This window comes from Fragaria vesca, linkage group LG7, assembly GCF_000184155.1.
Source record: "Fragaria vesca subsp. vesca linkage group LG7, FraVesHawaii_1.0, whole genome shotgun sequence".
NCBI lineage: Eukaryota > Viridiplantae > Streptophyta > Magnoliopsida > Rosales > Rosaceae > Fragaria > Fragaria vesca.
The window spans coordinates 21516169-21536891 of record NC_020497.1 but is presented as its reverse complement, the minus strand read 5'-3'; the positions used below and the strand labels follow the sequence as shown (position 1 = coordinate 21536891).

The window sequence follows — 20723 nt, the reverse complement described above, 5'->3', positions numbered from 1 at the left end:
TTTATAGGAGGCCCAAACCAACAAATAACTCACCTTAAACATTTAGAATCGTAACAATGAGAGACGATAATGAGCAGCAAATAATCAAATCAAAATGAGTTCATAAGTAGTCTTGGGGATCACTGAAGTATCAAACTATGGAATCGATCGAGGACATAACTCATCCCTAACTCTGAATTATTGTCCAAATTTGATCAATGTAATTTTCAATTATTCAACTCATTAACTCGACATTGTATTGATTCTTCATATTAAACACAAAAAACACAAAGGCATGAAGAGAAATTCCAAAAACAGCAAATCACGAGAAACTCCAAAAACAGCTAACTAGAAAATCAAGAGCATACATACATTCTGCATCGGCCAAGTCAGAGGCCACCAAAATCTTTTCTTTCATCTCTGCGAACGAGAGTTTTAGATCTTCGCGGGGCTGAGGGTCTTCATGGCTTGCTTCGATTAGGGTTTGGCTGTGATATCGATCCAAGGAGGAGGACTCGATTTTACATTCTATATAGAGATCAAGATTTGGGCTTTGGGCCGGGTCTTTCCATTTCGTTTTTGGATAAGGATTTGTTAACCACATTAGGATTGCGATCCAAAGATAATTCGCTATAAACAAATCGGATCATGGTTCTAATAACCCGAAACTTCTACGTTTCGTGAGTCTCGTCGTGCGTGCCCCATTAGGCATAATAAAACTCACAGGGCAGGCTCAACTGCGGGATCCTTTTGAGGGATAAAAAGGGATGACACAATCTAAACCGTTGGATAGTTCATGTAGTGAAACTTTGGCCTTGTCCTGCATCAATGCTTTAACTTAGGAGCTTCTCTGGTTTCTTTCGGATCTGAAGTTGGTATTATACGTCTAAATATTGGATATAGGCCACGTTTGGGAACACAGATTAGATTGTGATAGGATATAGAGATGGATTTGATTGGTACAAGATTTGATTTTAAATGAAATCTTTAACCTTTACCGTTTGTTTGTTTTCAGAGAAACCAAAACAAAATTACTGTTAAAAAAAGAAAAAGCCCAAGAGACTCTGACTTCTCTTTCAAACCCCTAGAATCTCTAATCTCAAACCTTGCCGCCGCTGCAACTCTTAGCCGTCATGGGCAGTACGGAGGTGAAATGGAGCTGGATCTATCTCGTCACTACTTGACGCCGCTTCAATGTTTCTGTTGTATTTTTTTTATTTTGCTTCTTCTTGTGTCTTTGTTTTTCTTCCTTGATTGCAAGAGAGGTCGAATTATACGGTCAATTCAGAGGAGTGTGGTTCTGTACTGTTCTCTCAATCAAACCTTCTCCTGTTCAAAAGCATTATCAAGATCTGTCCAACAGTCCAATTCCCGGCCTGGACGAACTGCTCTGACTCTATATCAGCTAGAGTAAGCCAATAAAGCTCAATTCTTTCGAGGTTAGTATCGTAATCTAGATTTCTTGAAATCTAGTAGTATTTCACACTCCCAATGTTGCTTCTGTTTTCTGTTGGTTTTTATTCTGTGCGTGCTTTTCTCTGTGTTTGCATAAAAATAAAAGATGGAGGGGAAAATGATGATTGCGGCAACTGTTGCATGGGTTGGTTACATGGTGATTAATAAGTGCATATGGTCTCCAATGAAGCGGGGTCCAAATCCAATAAAGAAGAAGGAAAATGATGATCCACCTTCTCTTCATTCATCATCAGTTTCTCCTCAGGAGTTGAAGAATGATCCAACATCTCTTCCTTCATCATCAGCTGAAGTATCATCATCACCTCCTCCTCCTCCTCCTGTGCTGGAGTATGATGTGTTTTTGAGTTTCAGGGGTCCTGACACTCGCACGGGTATTGTTTCCCATTTATGTTCTGAATTGCAACACAGTGGAATTAAAACGTTCGTGGATGAGGAAGGACTTGAACCAGGGATCAAAATTAGCTCAAATCTTGGAATGGCAATCAAAGAATCGAGGTCTGCAATCGTTCTTCTGTCACCAAACTATGCTTCTTCAATCTGGTGTTTGAATGAACTTGCGGATATTGTTCATGGCTTAGAAACCAGGAATACAATAGTTATTCCAGTTTTTTATAATGTGGAACCCCGGGATGTCCGACATCAGTTGGGGAGTTTTAAAGAAGCCTTCATCAGACATGAACAAAGGTATGGAGAGAAGGTGGAGCGGTGGAAAGCTGCTTTAACAAAAGTGGCCGAACTCTCTGGCTTGGAATTAAAAAAATATGGGTAAGGATGGTGATACTGCGTTAACTAGTGTTATATTTTGTGGAAATGTATTTAGCTGATGTTTGACTTGTCCTTGTTTAGGTCTGATAGGCAACTTGTCGAAGGCATTGTGCAATGTGTGTGCAAGAAACTACGAGATCTGGAGATTGTGTCTACTGGAGATTTTGTAGAATTTGAAGCATCAAGGAAAGCCATGGTTAAGGTAATGAAGGCACTTAAAGATGATGGGCTCACTCCCATTGGTCTCTATGGAATGGGAGGCATTGGTAAGACAACACTGTCAAAACATGTTGCTGCCGAAGCCAAAAGAAAAGGGCTTTTTCGTCATGTGTTGATGGCTGTTGTAACACACATACCTGACTTGAGAATCATTCAAGGCACATTGGCAGATCAATTGGGCGTCAAACTCGTGGAAGAGACGGACGCTGGTAGAGCTGCTAGATTGAGTCGTGAGATATTGAGTAGAAATAAGATCCTTATAATTTTGGACGACATATGGAAGAGACTAGACTTGTCAGACATAGGGATTCCCAGCTACAAGGAGCTTCAATATTCTAGTTCCAAAGTCCTACTCACCACAAGGATATTGGAAGTTTGCGATTCCATGGGCAGCCACCCAAAAATTGCTCTTAATATCTTATCAGACAAAGATTCTTTGGACTTGTTGGTGAAGGAAACAAGAATGTCTTCAGAACAGTTGACTGTTTTCAATGATGTAGCAATGACTGTAGCAAGAGAGTGTGCTGGTCTCCCAATCGCGGTGGTAGCAATTGCGAGAGCACTTAGAGATAAAGAAATGAGTGAATGGAAAGAAGCAGCTGAACGACTTAGGTCTTCTCAACCTAGCAACCTTTATGATGTTGTGGTCAATTGCATAAAGCTAAGCTATGATCAATTGACATCTGAAGATGCGAAGTTATGCTTCTTGCTTTGCTGCCTATTTCCAGAAGACTCTGATATCCAAATTGAAGAGTTGATGGCGTATGGTATCGGGAAAGGATTGTTCGGTCGGTACGATACATTGCAAGATGCCAGAACCACTTGTCGTTCTGCGGTCAGGTCCCTTATATCTTCTAGCTTGCTTTTGGCCACTAAACATGATGGACAGGTAAGGATGCATGATGCCATCAGAGATGCTGCCATACAAATTTCTGCCCAATCTGTTTTGGTGAAAGCGGGTCGGGGTCGTCAGTTAACGACGTGGCCAAAGATTAATGCAGACAACGGATACTGTGCAATCTCATTAATGATGAACGAAATTAGAGAGCTTCCCAACAAGTTGGTATGTTCAAAACTCAAGATATTGTTATTACAACAGAACCGGTATGTCAATTCGATCCCAGAATCTTTTCTTGAATGCCTGAATGAGTTAACGGTCCTGGATCTGAGCAAAACTAGTATATCTTCACTTCCCACATCATTTTCTGTCCTAAATAACCTCCACACTTTGTATTTAGATTCTTGTGAGAAACTGTCTGACGTATCAGTAGTCGGAAAACTTAAAAAGCTTGAGATTCTTAGTCTGAGAGAATGTTGCCCTGAGGATGTTCCTGAAGAAATTGGACATTTGACCAGTCTAAGGATGTTGGACATCAGTGAATCACCGGTTGTTAAAATTGCATCTCAAGTGATATCATGTTTAAGGGGATTGGAGGAACTTTACATGCAATGTAATTTTGAGGGTTGGAGGAATGAAGTTGAGGAAGCAGGAAAAGAAACTAACCTTGGCTTTGATGAGTTAACTGGCTTGAGATATTTACACATTTTGAAGGTTGGAATACCTGATGCAACGGTCTTGCCTAAATATGTAGAAATCCCTCCAAACTGGCTGTACTTTGATATATGTATAAGCAGGGACTCTGATGTCAGAGAATCCACTTGGAAGCCACACTCCTCTCATGATCATTCAAGAACCTTGACTCTTAGCACAACAATTCATACCTTACCGGAGTGGTTTATTGATGTGGTGACAGAGAAAACAGAGAAACTACAGTACAGAAAATGCAAGGACTTGGATAATATTCTTGTGGAGTATGACCATGGGAGATTAAATGAGCTGAGGCATCTCTCTATAATTGGCCCCCATGAGAAGTTGATAGTGGTGATGAATGCAGATGCAAGGGATGCAAGGGATTCAAATAATGCTGCATTCCCGAAATTGGAAGAGTTACATCTTTTCGAGGTTGAAAACATCAACAACTTATGTGTGGGTAAGTTACCACCTTTGTCTCTATGCAAGCTCAAGTTATTGGATGTGAGAAAGTGTTATAACCTTGTGGGTGCGCTTTTACAGTCACCTTTGTTGAAGAGACTGCAATATCTGGAAAAACTTATTTGTGAACATATGTATGGCTTGGAATATGTGTTTGGCTCTGGCAAAACCACTACCTGTGAAAGGTTGCAAGAGTTGAGATTGTGCAGACTACCAGAACTCAAAAAGTTATGGAGCGGTCATGCTCCACATGAAGTCTCTCTTAATCTTAAAATTTTGGCAGTTAGTGGGTGCAAGGACCTGAAAAATCTCTTCACGTCCGATATGGCTTGTTGTCTTTCACAATTGGAAGACCTTTGGGTACATTCTTGCTTTAGCTTGGACCGAATTGTTGAAGCAAGCGAGGACATAGGGAAGAGGAATGTTATTTTTCCAAAATTGAAGAACTTAGTCTTGGAAGATCTTCCACGGCTCAGAAGGTTGTATAGTAACAGCAGTGGAGGTCCGACTTCATTGGAGATAAAGTTTCCCTCCTTGGAATACTTCTACAACTTAGAATGCCCCCGGTTCTCCCCCTCTCCTCCTAATTTGCACAGCAAGAAGCAAGTCCAAGTCAATGATATACAACATTATAGCTCTCTAAAGAAGAGGTATGTCTGTGTCATATAATTCTTATTTCATGCCATATTGCCATATATATGCTTTAATCCAAAGAACGATATGCAGCAGATTGGGCGCCATTGTATATGAAACCCACATTAGAGCGTCTAAACTTTTATGGTTTGTCTAATGATGATATTTATCATCGGATTTATTTTTTTTTGATCAAATACACAATTAATGTGCTACAAAACTGTGAGTCGAACTCATGACCTCTCACTTACAAGGAGAGACTTATGCCACTAGACGGCCAGCTCCCTGCCTAGGTTCGCTAGGCGCTAGGTTGCGGATCAACCGCTCACTATACGAAAACAAAAACAAAACAAAAAAAAAACAATTTATTGTACGATTGTCTCTCTCCTTTTTTTTTCTTTCGTAGATCTGGATCCTGGAGTATGCTCACTTCCATTTTAGTATTGTCAAGACACTTATTTTACGAAAATTTTCTCACTGATATCAGATTGATTATAGGTTGTGGGAGAACATGGAACTTGAGTTTACAATTTTTGAAGATCGGCGGCGTTTGTGGAGGTATGATGTATTTTTGAGCTTCAAGGGTACTGACACTCGCAAGAGTATCGTAGTTGAACTATATAATAAACTAATTTCAAGAGGAATTAAAACATTCATGGATGATCAAGATCTTGAAGTAGGGGATGCTATTTCTCCCACTGTCCAAAAGGCAATTGAAGGATCAAGGTTTGCCATTGTTGTACTCTCTCCAAACTATGCCTCTTCTACTTGGTGTTTGGAGGAACTTGGAAGTATTTGTGAATCCATGGAAGACAACAGAGTGCTGCCAGTTTTTTACTATGTTGATCCTCTTGATGTACGACATCAGAAGGGGAGTTTCGGAGATGCTTTTACTAAATATGAAACTAGCCAACATGGGGACAAGGTGGACACGTGGAGAGATGTCTTGAAACGAGTATCCAATTTCTCTGGGTGGCATACAAAGAATCACAAGTAAGTATCATGATGAGACCTCTTTTAGATATACTAGTAATTTTTGTGATGGAATGAAGATTTTTGACCCTTGATTCTTCCTTCCTTGCAGGACAGAGAGAGAACTCGTGGACACAATTGTGGATTCTATGTGCAATAAAGTAGTACCTGAAGCAATTGAGTCCACAGGAGATTTCCAAGTATTCGGAGCTACAAGACAAGCTATGGATGAGGTTATGAAGGCCCTTATAGATGATATGGTCACTACCGTTGGTGTCTACGGTATGGGGGGCGTTGGCAAGACAACGATGGTAAAACATGTCGCTGCACAATCCTGCAAAAAAGGGATTTTTCACCGTGCGATTATCGCTGTTCTATCCCAAATCCCCGACTTGAGAAAAATTCAAGACACATTGGGAGATATGTTGGGCTTTAAATTTAAGGAGCATACTCAAGATGGAAGAGCTGCTAGATTACACAAGGAGATACAGAGAAGAGGAAATAGCCTTATAATCTTGGACGACGTATGGGAGAGAATAACTTTGCCAAGCATAGGTATCCCCAGCCACAGGGACCTTCAAAAGTGCAACTCCAAAGTCCTAATCACCACAAGGAGGTTGCATGTCTGTTTTGCAATGAAGTGCCAGGAAAAAATTGCTCTCCATACCTTATCAGAAGACGATTCATGGTTCTTGTTTATGAGAACGGCAAGGACGACTTTTGAATCGACCACAATCGAGAGTCTGGCAAGGAAGGTAGTAAGAGAATGTGGTGGTCTACCAATTGCATTGATATCAGTTGCAAAGGCACTTAGAGATAAAGACTTGAAAGTATGGGAAGTAGCAGTTCGAAGACTAGAGAAGTCTAAATTTGCCAACCTAGACCATGAGGACAGTGCATTCGAAATGATAAGATCAAGCTATGATTACTTGAAAGATGAAGAATGCAAGTCATTCTTCTTGCTCTGTTGTTTATTCCCAGAAGACTATGACATCCCAATAGAAGACTTGTTTAAGTATGCAATTGGGATAGGATTGTTTCGAGATGCTGAAACAATTGAAGAAGCCAGAGCATCAGCAGATTCAGTGGTCAGGTACCTGAAAGATTCTAGCTTGCTTTTGGATAGTGAAGAAGATGGATGTGTAAAGATGCATGATGTCATTCGGGATACAGCCCTGCAAATTGCACAATCTGAAGGTGGGCGTAGGTTTCGTGTGAAAGCTGGCTGTGGTGTAAAGGGTTGGCTGACACACGGATTAGATGAAGGATGCACTGTTATTTCACTGATGCGGAACGAAATTCGCAAGCTACCAGAAGAGTTGGTATGTCCAAACCTCCAAATTTTGTTATTGAACTATAATTACGTTCTAGATAAGATCCCAGAAACCTTTTTTCAAAGTCTAAATGAATTAAGAGTCTTAGATTTTAGCTGGACGGGTATTTCAATTCTACCCCCATCATTTGGGCTTCTAACCTGCCTTCAAGCGTTGTATTTAGATGGTTGTAAGAGAATAATTGATATTTCCATGGTTGGAAAACTTATGAAGCTTGAGATTCTTAGTATGAGAGACACCAAATTAGAGGAGTTGCCGAGAGAAGTCGGAAATTTGACCAATCTGAGGATGTTGGATGTCACTGGTGGAAGAATTGCTAGGATTCCATCCAAACTGATATCAAGGTTGCAGAGTTTGGAAGAACTGTACCTAGAATGTGGATTTTGGGAGTGGGGGAGTAAGGTTGATGGAGAAGGGGATGAAATCAATGCTGGCTTTGATGAGGTAATGAGCTTGTCAAAGTTGAGACGTTTCAAGGTGTGGATCTCCAATGAAAAATGCATCCCCAAATTTGTTGACCCCGATTCATATTGGGTCGAGTTTATGCCCAAGTTTATGATATCTATTGGCAAACATGAGAAAATGGAAGCCTCTTATCAATATGGTCAAATATCCTTGACCCTGGACTGCATCAGTAACTTCCCGGACTGGTTTTTCAAGGCAGTGATGAACAAAGCAGAGACGCTAAAGTGGATTGATTGCCCACGCACTGGTTTAATCGACGTATTTGTGGAATATGAGCATGGGAGGTTATATGGACTGAAGCGTCTCATTGTAGATGGTCGACGCGATGAGGACGAGCTGATGAACACATCAACATGGGTTCCAAAAGAACCTGTGTTCGAGAACTTGGAAGAGTTGCTTCTGTGGCGCGTGGAGTTTTGTGATGTATTACCACCTGGGTCTCTATGCAATTTGAAGTTATTGGAGGTAGGATCTTGTTACAACGGGGGGGATGTACTTTTACGATCAACATTACAAGGACTACCAAATCTGGAAGAACTAAAATGTGACTCCATGGATAAGATTGAATATGTGTTTGGGTATGAAGCGTCATTGGAGGTAAAACAATCAAAATTGAGAAAAATAGAATTGTCTTATCTAAAGAGAGTAAGAAGCATTTGTGAGGGACCTGCTCCACCTGCAATGTTTCAGAATCTTCAAAGTTTGTCCATTAAGCGGTGCAAGTTGCAGGGAAGTCTCTTCACCTATGATGTTGCTCAACGTCTTTTTCAATTGAAAATCCTTGTTTTAAAGGAGTGCCCCTTACTGGAAAGGATAGTTGAAGCAAGCAACAAGAAGATCGTTCTTCCAATATTGAAGCAATTGAGTTTGACGGTACTTCCATTGTTGGAATATGAAAGTGCTACTTTTAATATCGAGTGTCCTTCATTGGAGGAGTTGTCTCTGTGGGGCTGCCCCAAGTTTTCAGTCTCTGTTCCTGACTTCCACAGCACAAAGCAAGTCCAACTCATTGAGGAAAAACAATCCGGATAGCTAGGTACGTCGGTATTTAAAGAGTTCCAATATTATTAGTGAATAGTGAATGTTCCCCTCTAAATAAGCTCTCTGTTATAAACTTACTTTGCCTGCCTGTAAACAAATACAAAATATTAACTTTCATTATTCAAATCCATGATTCTTTTTTCAATTTTTAAATGGGAATGAATTTCTGACATCTGTACACCAATTAAATTGTAACATCGTTCCTTTCCATCAAATGAGTTTCTAGTTTTTGTATGATAAATTGATCCATCATTCTTTTTTATTTAGTTTTGATATCATCTGAGTGCCTGACTGCCTGTCCATTTTGAAATGTTTTGTTTTTCAGATGATCTACTAAATAAAATACAGTATGAATAGATACAGCCTAATGGTTGCATTTTTAGCTTAGCTTTGCCATTAAATTTTTGCTTCTAGCTTATTATTTCCACTAGCCAAATCTATCAAGAAGTGTATAGCATGTCAGCACTATAATATGACTTATGACATTCCTGACTTAAATATTCTTTTCTCTTTTTTCAAATTGACTATTTAGTTTGTCGGGGACGAGAGGGAAGAGTCAAACGAGATGGAAGAGTCGAGCGAGAGGGAGGAGTCAGAGTCGGACGAGTGGTAAGAATCAGGCATACCGCGAGCGGGAGGTGTCCCTATGTGACGAATGAACACATAATGATGTGGGGTTCTTAGTTTAGCCTGATTGAAATTACTATGTGATTTGTGGATAGTGAATTACTGTGTGATTTGTTGGAGTTTTTATTTTTGGTTTTGCAAAAGTAGTAGAAATTTTGAGTCTTTATTTGAACAGATTTAAGCTCTGTGTTCCTTGAAACAGTTCTTTGAAAATTGGTTTTGTTACTTGTCATTGTTCTATATCTTTGCGATTTTGTTTGGATAGGTCGGTAAGAGTTTGAGTCTGACTTTGATAAAGCATCACATACAAGGAAAATATCTTGGCTTTGTGATAAATGCAAGTCTTTTATCTTCCATTTTGGATTTTTCTGGCAAAACCTGCATCTTTCCCCTGTTTTTATTCCAATAGTACTTCAGATAATGCAGTATTTAGTATTTACACTTGTGCACATAGATGAAAGACGGTAATGTGTGTTCTTATGTGGGTTGAGAGGGTTTCTCCTTGCTTCTGAGCAATTACCAATCTCTTATCTCTATTTCCTAGCCTTTGTAAGATTTTAAATGCTACTGAAAATGGATGCAGCAATTCTGTACCAGACTGGAGAGAGGAGCAGGCCTGTTTGACGTTGTGGTACTATGGATAAGATATATAATTTCCAAATCCTATTACCAAATGGCACAACCATCCGTTTGAAATTGCAGAATCCTGAGATGAAAATGCCATTCAGAGATTTCATTGAAAGGGTGGAAAAGGAATACGTCCGCACTTGGAAACAATCAGGCTCACTAAAGCGGAAGCGGGAGATTAACTGGGAAGGTGGTAGCTTTCTTCTTGTAGATGCTGATGATGTGAAGATACAAAATGTAGTGAATTTCAAGAATTTCAAGCCACAAGAGTGCCACATTCTAAGACTCCAAGTAAGATGAGATGCAAGATTTCAAGCTGTGTTATAGATATTTTATTCCTTGTCGTGTCGAAGTTATGGAGGATGGAAGCAGTAGTTTCTTTGGAGACATGCAAAATTTTAAACCTATAATAAAGTGAACTAAAACTGTTGTTTTTCTTAGGTTGAGTGTGTCTTGTTAACTAATATGGAATTATTAGTTTCTTTGGAGACATGCAAAATCTTAAACCTATATTAAAGTGAACCAAAACTGTTGTTTTTCTTATGTTGAGTGTGTCTTGTTAACTAATTTGTTAGTAACTAGTGGAGTGAAGTTGTTGTGGTTGAGATTGTTTTGTGCGTTTGTTTATGTATGAATATTTTCTTGTTTTCTTTATGATTTAGGATGGTCTTGAGGACAGCACTACTACTTTTGAGGTTAGTTACATTGTTTAAATCTTTATTTCACTATCTACATATTCAATTATAAGATATTATGATGTTTTGGGGCCATTCAAAAGGCTTTTGTGTGGAACTTTGAAACAAGGGTTCTTCTAACTCATTGTGAGCTTGGCTAATTTCTAGAACATGTGGGATTTGACTCCCGACACTGATTTACTAAAGGAGCTACCCCAAGAGTATACATTTGAGACTGCTCTGGCAGATTTGATTGTAAGTTCTGTGACATATATACAAGGAAAATGATTTTTTTATTCACTTGTCTTTATCTATGTTTACTTGATATTTGTGTGTCTAGTTTCACTTTGATTAAATTGGCTAGCACATTTGTTATCAGGACAATTCTCTGCAAGCCGTATGGTCAAATGATAGGAGACATGGCAGACATGTAAGGTAAGGAAATTGTATATTTTACAGTTGAAGATGTTGTTGTTGTATTTCTTTGTTTTCTACCCATCAATACATTTTTGATCAGTATCTCATCCACTGCTTCATCTGATCCTTTTGATTTCTGCTACTCGAGGACAGTAATTTGGTCATAGCTGGAAGTTATTGTTTGATGCTTTCTTGTCTTGATTTCTTTTTGTAGTCTGGTCTATCATGTCAATGAATCATTTAATTTGTGGATACTTTGGTGGCTATGATACTTCACTAGTCTAGGACCAGCACTCGGTCCTTATTGAGCTATGTCAGTGGTAGTCTGAAATTACTTTCCAATTACTAAGCTAAAGTGGTCTAGCTTGTCATGCAACATAATATGTAGCTAAGTACTTGCTTTTTAGTTTAGTATCTGAACATATTTCAAGTGATGGATACTTTGTTCGGATATATGCTACTCTGTTTATTGTGTTTATTTCCATTCTCTGACTCCATTAAACTTCTATGATTCTTAGTTTGTTTTACCCTCCACCCCATTATTTGCAGTGTGGTTGCTGACGAAGATATGATCTCAAGAGGCTGGCTTCATTAGGAAGGCTGAGATCGATTGATCTTTCTCTCAGACTATCCTCACTTTCTGTGGTTGCTTGCTAGCTTTTTCATGAGGAGGATTCAATTTGGGTTGGTGTCAAGCACCTTTCATCATATTGATTTTTATTTAATTATGGAAATGAACCAGATATCACAATCATCTATACAATATGGTTCGGGACCATTGCTAGAGTTAAATCAAAAGTTTCACAAACACAGAAAGGTTGGACCTCCACTTTCTTCCAGTTTAGTTCGTACTCAGATTTGCACAGTAGTACAATGATTTGTGACATGGATCCATGTGACTACGAGTCTTATTAATGTGGATTAGAAGCAAAATTATGTATCTAGCTAGCTACCTCTATCTTGTGACATGCATTATGGTATATGCTGAGGGAATGTTATGATTGATTGTGTTCATCTACCAGAAATTAAGAAATGCCAACAACAACTCTCTGTTAAGATGATGTATATGTTTACATTCCTTTATTTCTAATTAAGATTTGGTACAACAATTATAATGCCTTCAATGAGTTCACTCTTGACTCGATATCGATCTTGAGGCTTCTCGTTTTGCACTTGAACAAGCAACTCCAAGCATACTGAAGTAAAAATCGAACAAGAGAGTGATAGAGGTTCTTTTTCCTCGCCTTTCGCTTACCATATTAGGATACAAAAAGAAACTTTCCTACATCCATATTATCCATTCAACATAAGAGTAGGAGTAAAATGATGCTTGAGTTCCAAGTTCTAAGTTCCTAAACGGCTAAAACACTAAAATCACGAGGACGAACCTATCTCCAATTGGACTTGCACTTCAAGTGTCACAACACTTCGAAATCAACTTGTTGTATATATGTGCATATTGGTATTTTGTTATACTAGTCTGGTTTCATACAAATCAACTCTGAATTATTCATTGTCATTCATCATCACAAGACGCGCGACCCTTGAACACACAGGAGCAACATGGTTAATTACCAAATTTTGAGCTCGGCCTACTGGCCTGTGTTGCTGCTGTCAAGATCGTTTCAAGACGTATTATCCTGCAAGGCATGCAGGGAGTTTTTGGTTCCAGTTTAGGCATATATTAGAGGCTTCTGTATCACTGTACCACTGTAAATGTAATCTCTGAACGCGCTCTAGCTCTAGTCCCCTGCCATTTTTCAGTTTTCATAGGCGCAGTAGAAACACAACCCAGTAACATAACGTACAGTTTTCTTTTATGTTGTATCGGCGATAGATGATCATATTCTCTGTTGTACAAGATGATGCTATTGATATGCAAGCGCGTATCCAATTTTAGAGGTAACTAGACCAGTTTAAACACATGCGGAGTAACTGCTAAGATAATACTGAACGAGCAACCAAAAAGATGAGCTGCATGACTACATACAGGTAGTCTTGGTATACATATAGTGCAACATTGTGTGCAATATCAAACATATATGGTTTGCTCGTTTGAGAGGCTAAAGAAAATATGATAGATAATCAAACAAGATAATACAGTGCATGTCGCAACGCATATATATTATATTAGATTGGTGCCATAATAATAAGTAGCTAGGGTAGATAGTTGAAACAAGAGTGTCATACACACAAAACATTACTTGGGACTTGCTGAGCCTGTGTCAGGAGTCATGACTAGAGTGTGTCAACTGAGACAAGAAGATCATTGTTCTTCTGGAACTCTATGGCATGCGGAAGAGTGTGTCAACTGAGACAAAAAGATCATTGTTCTTCTGGAACTCAATGGCCTGCGGAGTATCCTTGATTGAGCATTGGTCAGTCATGTGTTTTCCACCACAGTGAAAGCAAAGTATCTTACATAAGTTTTTCCAGTCCCCCCAAGGAAGGCAGAAACCCATGCAAATCCCTCTGGTAAAGGTTTGTCAGGATCGTATAGTGGATCCTTGCCATCCCTTGGATCAAGTTTAGCCGCACCTTTGCACCCACAAAAAAAAAGAGGAGGTTAAAATCAGAACCCCGAATGGGATAATCAAAGAAAAAGTCATGATAATGAAATTCATTGTTTTATGAGTGTTACGATCCCAACCCAGAAATGCCATTGCAAGAAATGAAAAATAAGAGAGGATATGAAATAAACTAAGAAACTAAAATTCAATATATTCTTCAATGCTATTACAAGCATCCTAGATTGTCTTATATAGCAGGAGAATAAACCCTAAAGACCCATGCAAGGATTAAAATCTCTGCGATATATCCGATATATCCTCCGATATCTCCCTTTTTGAAGGACCGATATATCGATAGGGGTCAATATCTTATCTTCCACCGTATCTACGATATTTCCCCGATATTTAGGAAATATCGTCAAATATCACTGATATTTAGGAAATATCTCCGACATTTATGATATTTTCGATATATCACCGACATATTAAAAAAATATCTGTAAAAAATTAAAATGTCATCCGGAAGAAAAGTAATTCCCTCGAGATGTATCCCAATGAAGAGTGATGGTCTCGACTCTCGACTCTCGAGAAGAGCATGATTCCTTTTGAGATATATCTGGATGCAGATCGATCTATTACACAATTATCAAACTTGGAGATGAGTGGACAGTAAAAGAATATTTACACTTGAGAAAGAGAATGAGTATAAGATAGAGAACACATGTGTATTGGTGAGAGTGTGAGATCGTGGGTCCGTGATATAAGATACATAACACAATTATCCATGGCAATCCACCTCTTGAAGTGGTTGAAATTGCAACTGCCAATGAAATCAACGTACAAAGGGTATTATCTGAAGAAGTTGTTGGAAGCCCATAAGATAATTTAGACAGTGATGATGCATGGGGGCGGCACAACAACTCCAGATAGTTCAGATGATGATGAAGATGGTGGAAGCGGAAAAGGTTGTGGAAATACCGGCACCGAGTATGTATATGGACAATCTTCTACAGTTGGTGGATTGAACAATTTTTCATCCGAAGAAAATTACGATCATGGCTATAGAAGTACTAGGTATGGAGCGCAAGAGGATACCATGTATGGGAGGAGGACCAAAGTTCCAAATGATGATCAAGATGTTGCTTCAGTTGCGCTAAGTTTTAATTCTATCAGTTTATGTAGTGGGACTGAAACCTCAAATGAATCCCAAGAAGACAACAATCAATATGGCTATAATGTTTATGGCTATAATCAATGCGTGGAAGTCAGTGATCAGGCATCCAGTTAGATTCATCCTTACTATCCACTTATAGGAGAAACAGTCGACAGCTCTAAAGACATATATGATTATCATATTCAATACTACAATTTGTACTATATGAGTCATATGTCTTGGTCTGATTATTGTACTTTTATGGATCAGCGTGTGTCTTATGACTCTTATCAACAACCTAGATTCGATATAGATAAAGTTGATATTTGTAATATTTATATATAAATCCAATAAATTAAATATTTCAAAAAAAAAATCTTTCCAAAATACCGATATTTTTTCTCGAGTTTCCCCTATATATCCGAAATCTCCCTTTTTCAAAGAACCGATATATCTACCGATACCGATATTTCAATCCTTGGACCCATGTAATTAGAGAGAACCTGGGTCTATTGACCTATTACATTAACAAACTACTATTTGTAGGAGGCCCAAACCAACAAATAGCTCACATAAATATTTAGAATCATAACAATGAGAGACGATAATGAGCAGAAAATCATCAAATCAAAATGAGTTCATAAGTAGTCTTGGGGATCACTGAAGTATCAAACTATGGAATCGATCGAGGACATAACTCATCCCTAACTCTGAATTATTGTCCAAATTTGATCAATATAATTTTCAATTCATTAACTCAATAGTAAACACAAAGGCATTAAAACAGCAAATCACGAGAAATTCCAAAAACAGCTAAATAGTAAAATCAAGAGCATACATACATTTTGCATCGGCCAAGTCAGAGGCCACCAAAATCTTTTCTTTCATCTCTGCGAACGAGAGTTTTAGATCTTCGCGAGTCAAAAAGCGGGCGGCTAATTCAGAATCTGATAACTCCTCCATCCTCTTCTTCGCTATGTCCGATGGTGCCGAGGATTCGGGGCTGAGGGTCATCATGGCTTGCTTCGATTAGGGTTTGGTTGTGATATCGATCCAAGGAGGAGGACTCAGATCAGTATTTGGGCTTTGGGCCGGGTCTTTCCTTTTCCTTTTTGGATAAGGATTTGGTAACCACATCAGGCTAGGATTGCGACCCAAGGATCGATGACTCGCTATAAACAAAGCGGTTCGGATCCAGGTTATTACGGGTCATGGTTCTAATAACCCGAAACTTCTACGTTTTGTGAGTCTCGTCGTGCCCCATTAGGCATAATAAAAAAAACTCACAGGGCAGGCTCAACTGCGGGATCCTTTTTAAGGGATGAAAAAGGATGACTCAATCTAAACCGTCGGATAGTAATGATGGTTCATGTAGTGAAACTTTGGCCTTGTCCTGCATCAATGCTTTTACTTAGGAGATTGGTTTCTTTCGGATCTGAAGTTGGTATTATACATCTAAATATTGGATATAGTATCACTGCCGGATTTGTTTGCTTTTTATTGAGCAACTACAATTTGAATGTTAGTAAAGAAGGATGAACAGATCTTGTAGTTCTTACATGGTCTTATTGGAATCTAGCAGTTCTTGTAGATCTTTTCTCTGGCTCTGGATGTTGCATGTCATGGCAGGAGCATCTAGTGGCATTGGAACTGAAACAACGCGTGTTCTTGCACTGCGTGGTGCCCATGTGATCATGGGAGCTAGTGAGGAATATGGCTGCCGCTAAAGATGTGAATGAAGCGATAGTACTTGAGGAAATCCCCACTGCCAAAATTGATGCCATTGAGTTGGACCTCAGTTCAATGTCATCTGTGAGGAAATTTGCATCAGAATTCAAATCCGCTGGCCATCCTCTAGCAGTTCTTTCACATTATGTTTACTAATTTCCCAGGATTGTCATAGATTGCCAGATTTTCTGCTCTCTCCGTCTCTCTTAAGCAGGCATAGTTCAAAACATTAGCCTGTGGGATTTTGCTTTGTTATTGCAAGTAACAATGCAGGAATTATGGCGACTCCTTTCTTGCTTTCCAAAGACAAGATTGAATTTCAGTTTGCCACAAACCAAATAGGTATGCAAGTATTGTTAGTTTTAAGCTGTAATCTTTTAATATATTGTGTAGGTAATCATGTTTCAAAACTATCACCTGTCAGTGCACATTAATAGATTTACATAAGTTTGATGATTGATATTTTTATTTTTATTTTGGAGGTATAACTTTCCCGTTCTCACTTCAGAAAGAAACAACCAAACTTTGTTACTGTATAGATGCTGACAACATCCAGACTTGGTAGATCATAAGATAAATAACATCATGGATGGATAAGTAGATGGATAAGCAGGGTGGACAGTTATAACACTTGACACATGTATTGAAATTCCTCTTGAACTCACTCGTCATTACCTTTTCTTTTTTTTTTGGGCAGTCAACAGGCCAGTGATCTAGACCCACGCCACAGATGAAGCAGTCCATCTTAACAATAAAATCTTTGTCTCCAGTCCCATAACAGAAAGAAGCCCAATCATATCCCTTTGGTAAAGTGTCTTCAGGACTGTATTCTGGTTCATCGATTTCATCGATAGAATCGTCTTCATCCATTTCTGAGCACCCAGAAAAACAGAAGGTTAAAACATAGAAAAGGCATAATAATAATGTAATGAGAGAATGAGGAGCAAATCAAATCGAATGGATAACTCAACCAGAAACACCAACGCCGTGATCCTAGCAAACTATTGGTGCTGGGGATCAAATGAAGTCACAGGTAGGTTATAGGGTTTAGGGTTTTGTTTAGGGTTTAGGGTTTTGTTAATACACACATATCGGTGTTGCAGACAATTCTGTTGATTCTCTCATAAATCAGAAAGCACAAAAGCCTGACCCTAAACTTGCAGTAGTTAATTCAAGAAATTCAAAAGCAAAACTAATTAAAACCAAGGGCATACATACCTTCCTTAAAACCCCTCACAATCTTCTTCATCCGGTCCTCTAGAGAGAGCTTTAGATCCTCGCGAGTAAGATGCAAGCTGGATAGTAAATCATCTGATACGCGGGGGAATATTACAGAATCTGGTATGTCGTCGCTGATATTCTGCTTCGGCTTCTCGGCTGGCTCCATTTAGGATTCTGATGTCTTGTTATTTCGATCCAGGGAGGACTCGCTTTTATATATAGATCAGGATTTGGGCTTTGGGCCAGGTTTTCTTCTTCTTTCCTTTTCCTTCTTTCTTTTGGAAACCGATAAACTACAAAAATAGACCCAACCCTAGGCCCAAAGGAAACTTATGTCCACCCAATTCCTATTGGACATCAGACGACAAACCATGCATTAACCCGGCCCAGTGTTCAGCAACCCTTAATACAATCCGTTAGCGCCGCCACCGTCATCCACTGTCCCGAAGAGCACCACCATCATCATCGGCTGCTTTGAAGAGCGCCACCATCTGCATCCACCATGAGGGGACAACATATCACCTCACAAATTTGCAACATACATGGCTGTATGTGATATCCAACCTAGATCAGGAAGTCGATTCAGGCAGGCATATGCCGCCACGATCTCCTCTTAATACCGCGTCACCGCTCCAAATACCGACGCTAGCGGCACGACCAACCGACACATAGTGTAACATTGTGTGTAATATCAAACATATATGGTTTGCTGTTTGAGAGACTAAAAAAATATGATAAACAATCAAACAAGGTAATACAATGCATGTCACAATGCATATTACATTAGATTTGTGCCATAATAATAAGTTAGTATGGTAGATAGTTGGATAGTTGAAACAAGACTCGTACTGTACGAGACTCGCCTGTACGTGTCATGACTAAATAAGATAATTGTTCTTCTGGAACTCTAGGGCCTCTGGAGTACCCTCGTTTGGGCATTCGTCAGTCATGTGTTCTCTCCACCACACTGAAGGCAAAATACTGTAACTAAGTTTCAAGCCTAGTTCACAAGCACAATACTGTAACCAAGTTCTGAATATCCAGACTTGGTAGATCATAAGATAAATAACATCATGGAGGGATAAGTAGGGTGGATAGATATTATACGACAATGAAATTCCTCTTGAACTCATCACTCATCAGTACCCTTTCCCTTACTTTTTTTTGGGCAGTCATCAGGCCAGTGATCCAGAGCCACACCACAAACATAGCAATTCATCTTAACAATAAAATCTTTGTATCTAGGATCACCACAGAAAGAACTCCAAGCATATCCCTTTGGTAAAGGATCATCAGGACCGTATTCTGGTTCATCGAATTCGTATGCATCAGGAAGATCCCGTTTCCGTTCAGCTGATTCTGAGCACCCAGAAAAAGAAAAGGAAAAACAGGTGGTTAAAACATAGCAAAGTCACAATAATAATGAAATGAGAGAGACACTCAATGAAACCCTAACTCTGATTAATCATATACCAAAACGAGCAAACTTGATCGACGTTATTTTCTCCCATGCATTCCAATATTGTATTGATTCTCTCATAGATCAGAAAGCACAAAAGCCTGACCCTAAACTTGCAGTTAATTCAAGAAATTTCAAAAGCAAAAAACTCATTGAAATCATTTGCATATATACCTTGCTTAAAACCCTTCACCATCTTGTTAGTCCGGTCTTTTAGAGAGAGCTTTAGATCCTCGCGAGTTAGATGCACGCTGGCTAATACATCATCTGGTATGCTGGCTATTACAGCGTCTGGTATGCGGTCGAATTTGTCGAGGATATTCAGCTTCGGCTTCTTGGCTGGGTCCTGGGCCGTTCCGGGTTTCGGCCTCTCGTGTGGGATAGGGTTCCATGCGGATTGGTCTGACTGAGCGGCTGTGTACGGCAGCGAGGTCATGGCTGGCTTCGATTAGGGTTTGGCGACTCCTGCGATTTGGTTGTTGTTTCGATCAAGGAGGAGGACTCACTTTTACATTATATATAGATCAGGATTTGGGTTTTGGGCCGGGTTTTCTTCTTGTCTTTCCTTTTCTCTATCTTTCTTTTGGATGAGGCTTTAATTAGAAGAAGACAAGATAACACTTAATTAAACCCCACATGTCCTCTTAAAACTAGAGACCAAACATGGACACCAAACTAGCCCGATCGATCGATAGTCTCTGGACATGACACCAAACATGACCCAATTAAAATCATCAGCAACATCAAACTACCAACATTCTAAAAACCCTCACCCAAAGTCGAGTGCCGACAAACCAATGTACAACACCAAAAACCAAAAACCAAGAGATAAGGAAATCAATAAACCACAAAAAAGACCCAACCTTAGGCCCAAAAGAGACCTAGGTCCACCCAATTCCTACTGGACATCAAAGGACAAACCATGCATTGACCCGGCCCAGAGTGTTCGGCAACTCTGAATACAATCCGTCAGCGCTGCCACCGACCGTTACGAAGAGCGCCACCATCTACATCCACCATCTGCCACCGTCGTTGGCCACTCTGAAGAGCACCACCATCTGCATCCACCATGAGGGGACAACATATCACTTCCCAAATTTGTAACAGACATGGTTGTGATACCCAACCTAAATTCACAAAGTATCGCAAGATTTTGAAAATCTCGCGTCATAAATTCTGGTACCTCAAATTAATATCGATAGTTGAAAAAAATGAAAATATCGCCGGTGATAAATTCGATTTTTTAGCCCTTGTTACTAGGTACAGTTAGCTTAAACTAACCAGGTGTGGTTAGCTATGTGAAAAATACGAAATTACACCAAGACCATGCTCTCCCTAAACCCTAGCCATCACGAGATACTACTAATGGCGGTCTTCCTCGCCCTCCCATCTATCAAAGCGTCATTCCTCGACCTCCTATCAATCAAGGT

The 20723-nt window shown here is 39.4% G+C and overlaps 5 protein-coding genes across 6 annotated transcripts; 3 read left to right on the top strand and 2 right to left on the bottom strand.

Annotated features, from left to right (window-relative positions):
* The first annotated feature begins 1540 nt into the window (after positions 1 to 1540).
* On the top strand, positions 1541 to 7990 carry LOC101292172. Its single transcript, XM_004309091.1, has 6 exons — positions 1541 to 2220; positions 2302 to 5082; positions 5564 to 6058; positions 6150 to 7359; positions 7585 to 7815; positions 7961 to 7990. The coding sequence occupies exons 1-6, from the start codon at positions 1541 to 1543 to the stop codon at positions 7988 to 7990; spliced, it is 5427 nt and encodes a 1808-aa protein (XP_004309139.1).
* Positions 7985 to 10144, top strand: LOC101314892. 2 transcript variants are annotated; one of them, XM_004307944.1, is made up of 3 exons: positions 7985 to 8872; positions 9410 to 9486; positions 10088 to 10144. In XM_004307944.1, exon 1 carries the CDS (start codon positions 8038 to 8040, stop codon positions 8866 to 8868), a length of 831 nt encoding a protein of 276 aa, XP_004307992.1. In that variant the 5' UTR covers positions 7985 to 8037; the 3' UTR covers positions 8869 to 8872; positions 9410 to 9486; positions 10088 to 10144. The 2 variants fall into 2 exon arrangements, with proteins under 2 accessions (XP_004307992.1, XP_004307993.1); XM_004307945.1 differs by lacking the exon at positions 10088 to 10144 and having other exon boundaries at positions 9410 to 9553.
* On the top strand, positions 9642 to 12282 carry LOC101315387. Its single transcript, XM_004307946.1, has 5 exons — positions 9642 to 10422; positions 10794 to 10826; positions 10974 to 11060; positions 11185 to 11240; positions 11772 to 12282. The coding sequence occupies exons 1-5, from the start codon at positions 10141 to 10143 to the stop codon at positions 11815 to 11817; spliced, it is 504 nt and encodes a 167-aa protein (XP_004307994.1). The 5' UTR covers positions 9642 to 10140; the 3' UTR covers positions 11818 to 12282.
* A 4859-nt stretch (positions 12283 to 17141) lies between these two features.
* Positions 17142 to 18000, bottom strand: LOC101291880. The gene is made up of 2 exons (XM_004309090.1): positions 17832 to 18000; positions 17142 to 17485 (listed from the first exon to the last, which is right to left on the bottom strand). The coding sequence occupies exons 1-2, from the start codon at positions 17998 to 18000 to the stop codon at positions 17142 to 17144; spliced, it is 513 nt and encodes a 170-aa protein (XP_004309138.1).
* A 549-nt stretch (positions 18001 to 18549) lies between these two features.
* On the bottom strand, positions 18550 to 19783 carry LOC101314606. Its single transcript, XM_004307943.1, has 2 exons — positions 19468 to 19783; positions 18550 to 19193 (listed from the first exon to the last, which is right to left on the bottom strand). The coding sequence occupies exons 1-2, from the start codon at positions 19727 to 19729 to the stop codon at positions 18967 to 18969; spliced, it is 489 nt and encodes a 162-aa protein (XP_004307991.1). The 5' UTR covers positions 19730 to 19783; the 3' UTR covers positions 18550 to 18966.
* Between the last annotated feature and the right edge of the window lie 940 nt (positions 19784 to 20723).

Bases quoted from the DNA above. Each gene is read 5' to 3' on its own strand.
- LOC101292172 (XM_004309091.1), top strand. From the start codon at position 1,541: ATGGAGGGGAAAATGATGATTGCGGCAACTGTTGCATGGGTTGGTTAC. The intron at 5,083-5,563 runs GTATGTCTGTGT...GATTGATTATAG, and splicing joins TATAGCTCTCTAAAGAAGAG to GTTGTGGGAGAACATGGAAC. The intron at 7,360-7,584 runs GTATGTCCAAAC...AAACTTATGAAG, and splicing joins GCAAGCTACCAGAAGAGTTG to CTTGAGATTCTTAGTATGAG.
- LOC101314892 (XM_004307944.1), top strand. From the start codon at position 8,038: ATGAACAAAGCAGAGACGCTAAAGTGGATTGATTGCCCACGCACTGGT.
- LOC101315387 (XM_004307946.1), top strand. From the start codon at position 10,141: ATGGATAAGATATATAATTTCCAAATCCTATTACCAAATGGCACAACC. The intron at 10,423-10,793 runs GTAAGATGAGAT...TTTATGATTTAG, and splicing joins GCCACATTCTAAGACTCCAA to GATGGTCTTGAGGACAGCAC. The intron at 10,827-10,973 runs GTTAGTTACATT...GCTAATTTCTAG, and splicing joins ACAGCACTACTACTTTTGAG to AACATGTGGGATTTGACTCC.
- LOC101291880 (XM_004309090.1), bottom strand. From the start codon at position 18,000: ATGGAGCCAGCCGAGAAGCCGAAGCAGAATATCAGCGACGACATACCA. The intron at 17,486-17,831 runs GTATGTATGCCC...CTGGGTGCTCAG, and splicing joins TGTGAGGGGTTTTAAGGAAG to AAATGGATGAAGACGATTCT.
- LOC101314606 (XM_004307943.1), bottom strand. From the start codon at position 19,729: ATGACCTCGCTGCCGTACACAGCCGCTCAGTCAGACCAATCCGCATGG. The intron at 19,194-19,467 runs GTATATATGCAA...CTGGGTGCTCAG, and splicing joins GGTGAAGGGTTTTAAGCAAG to AATCAGCTGAACGGAAACGG.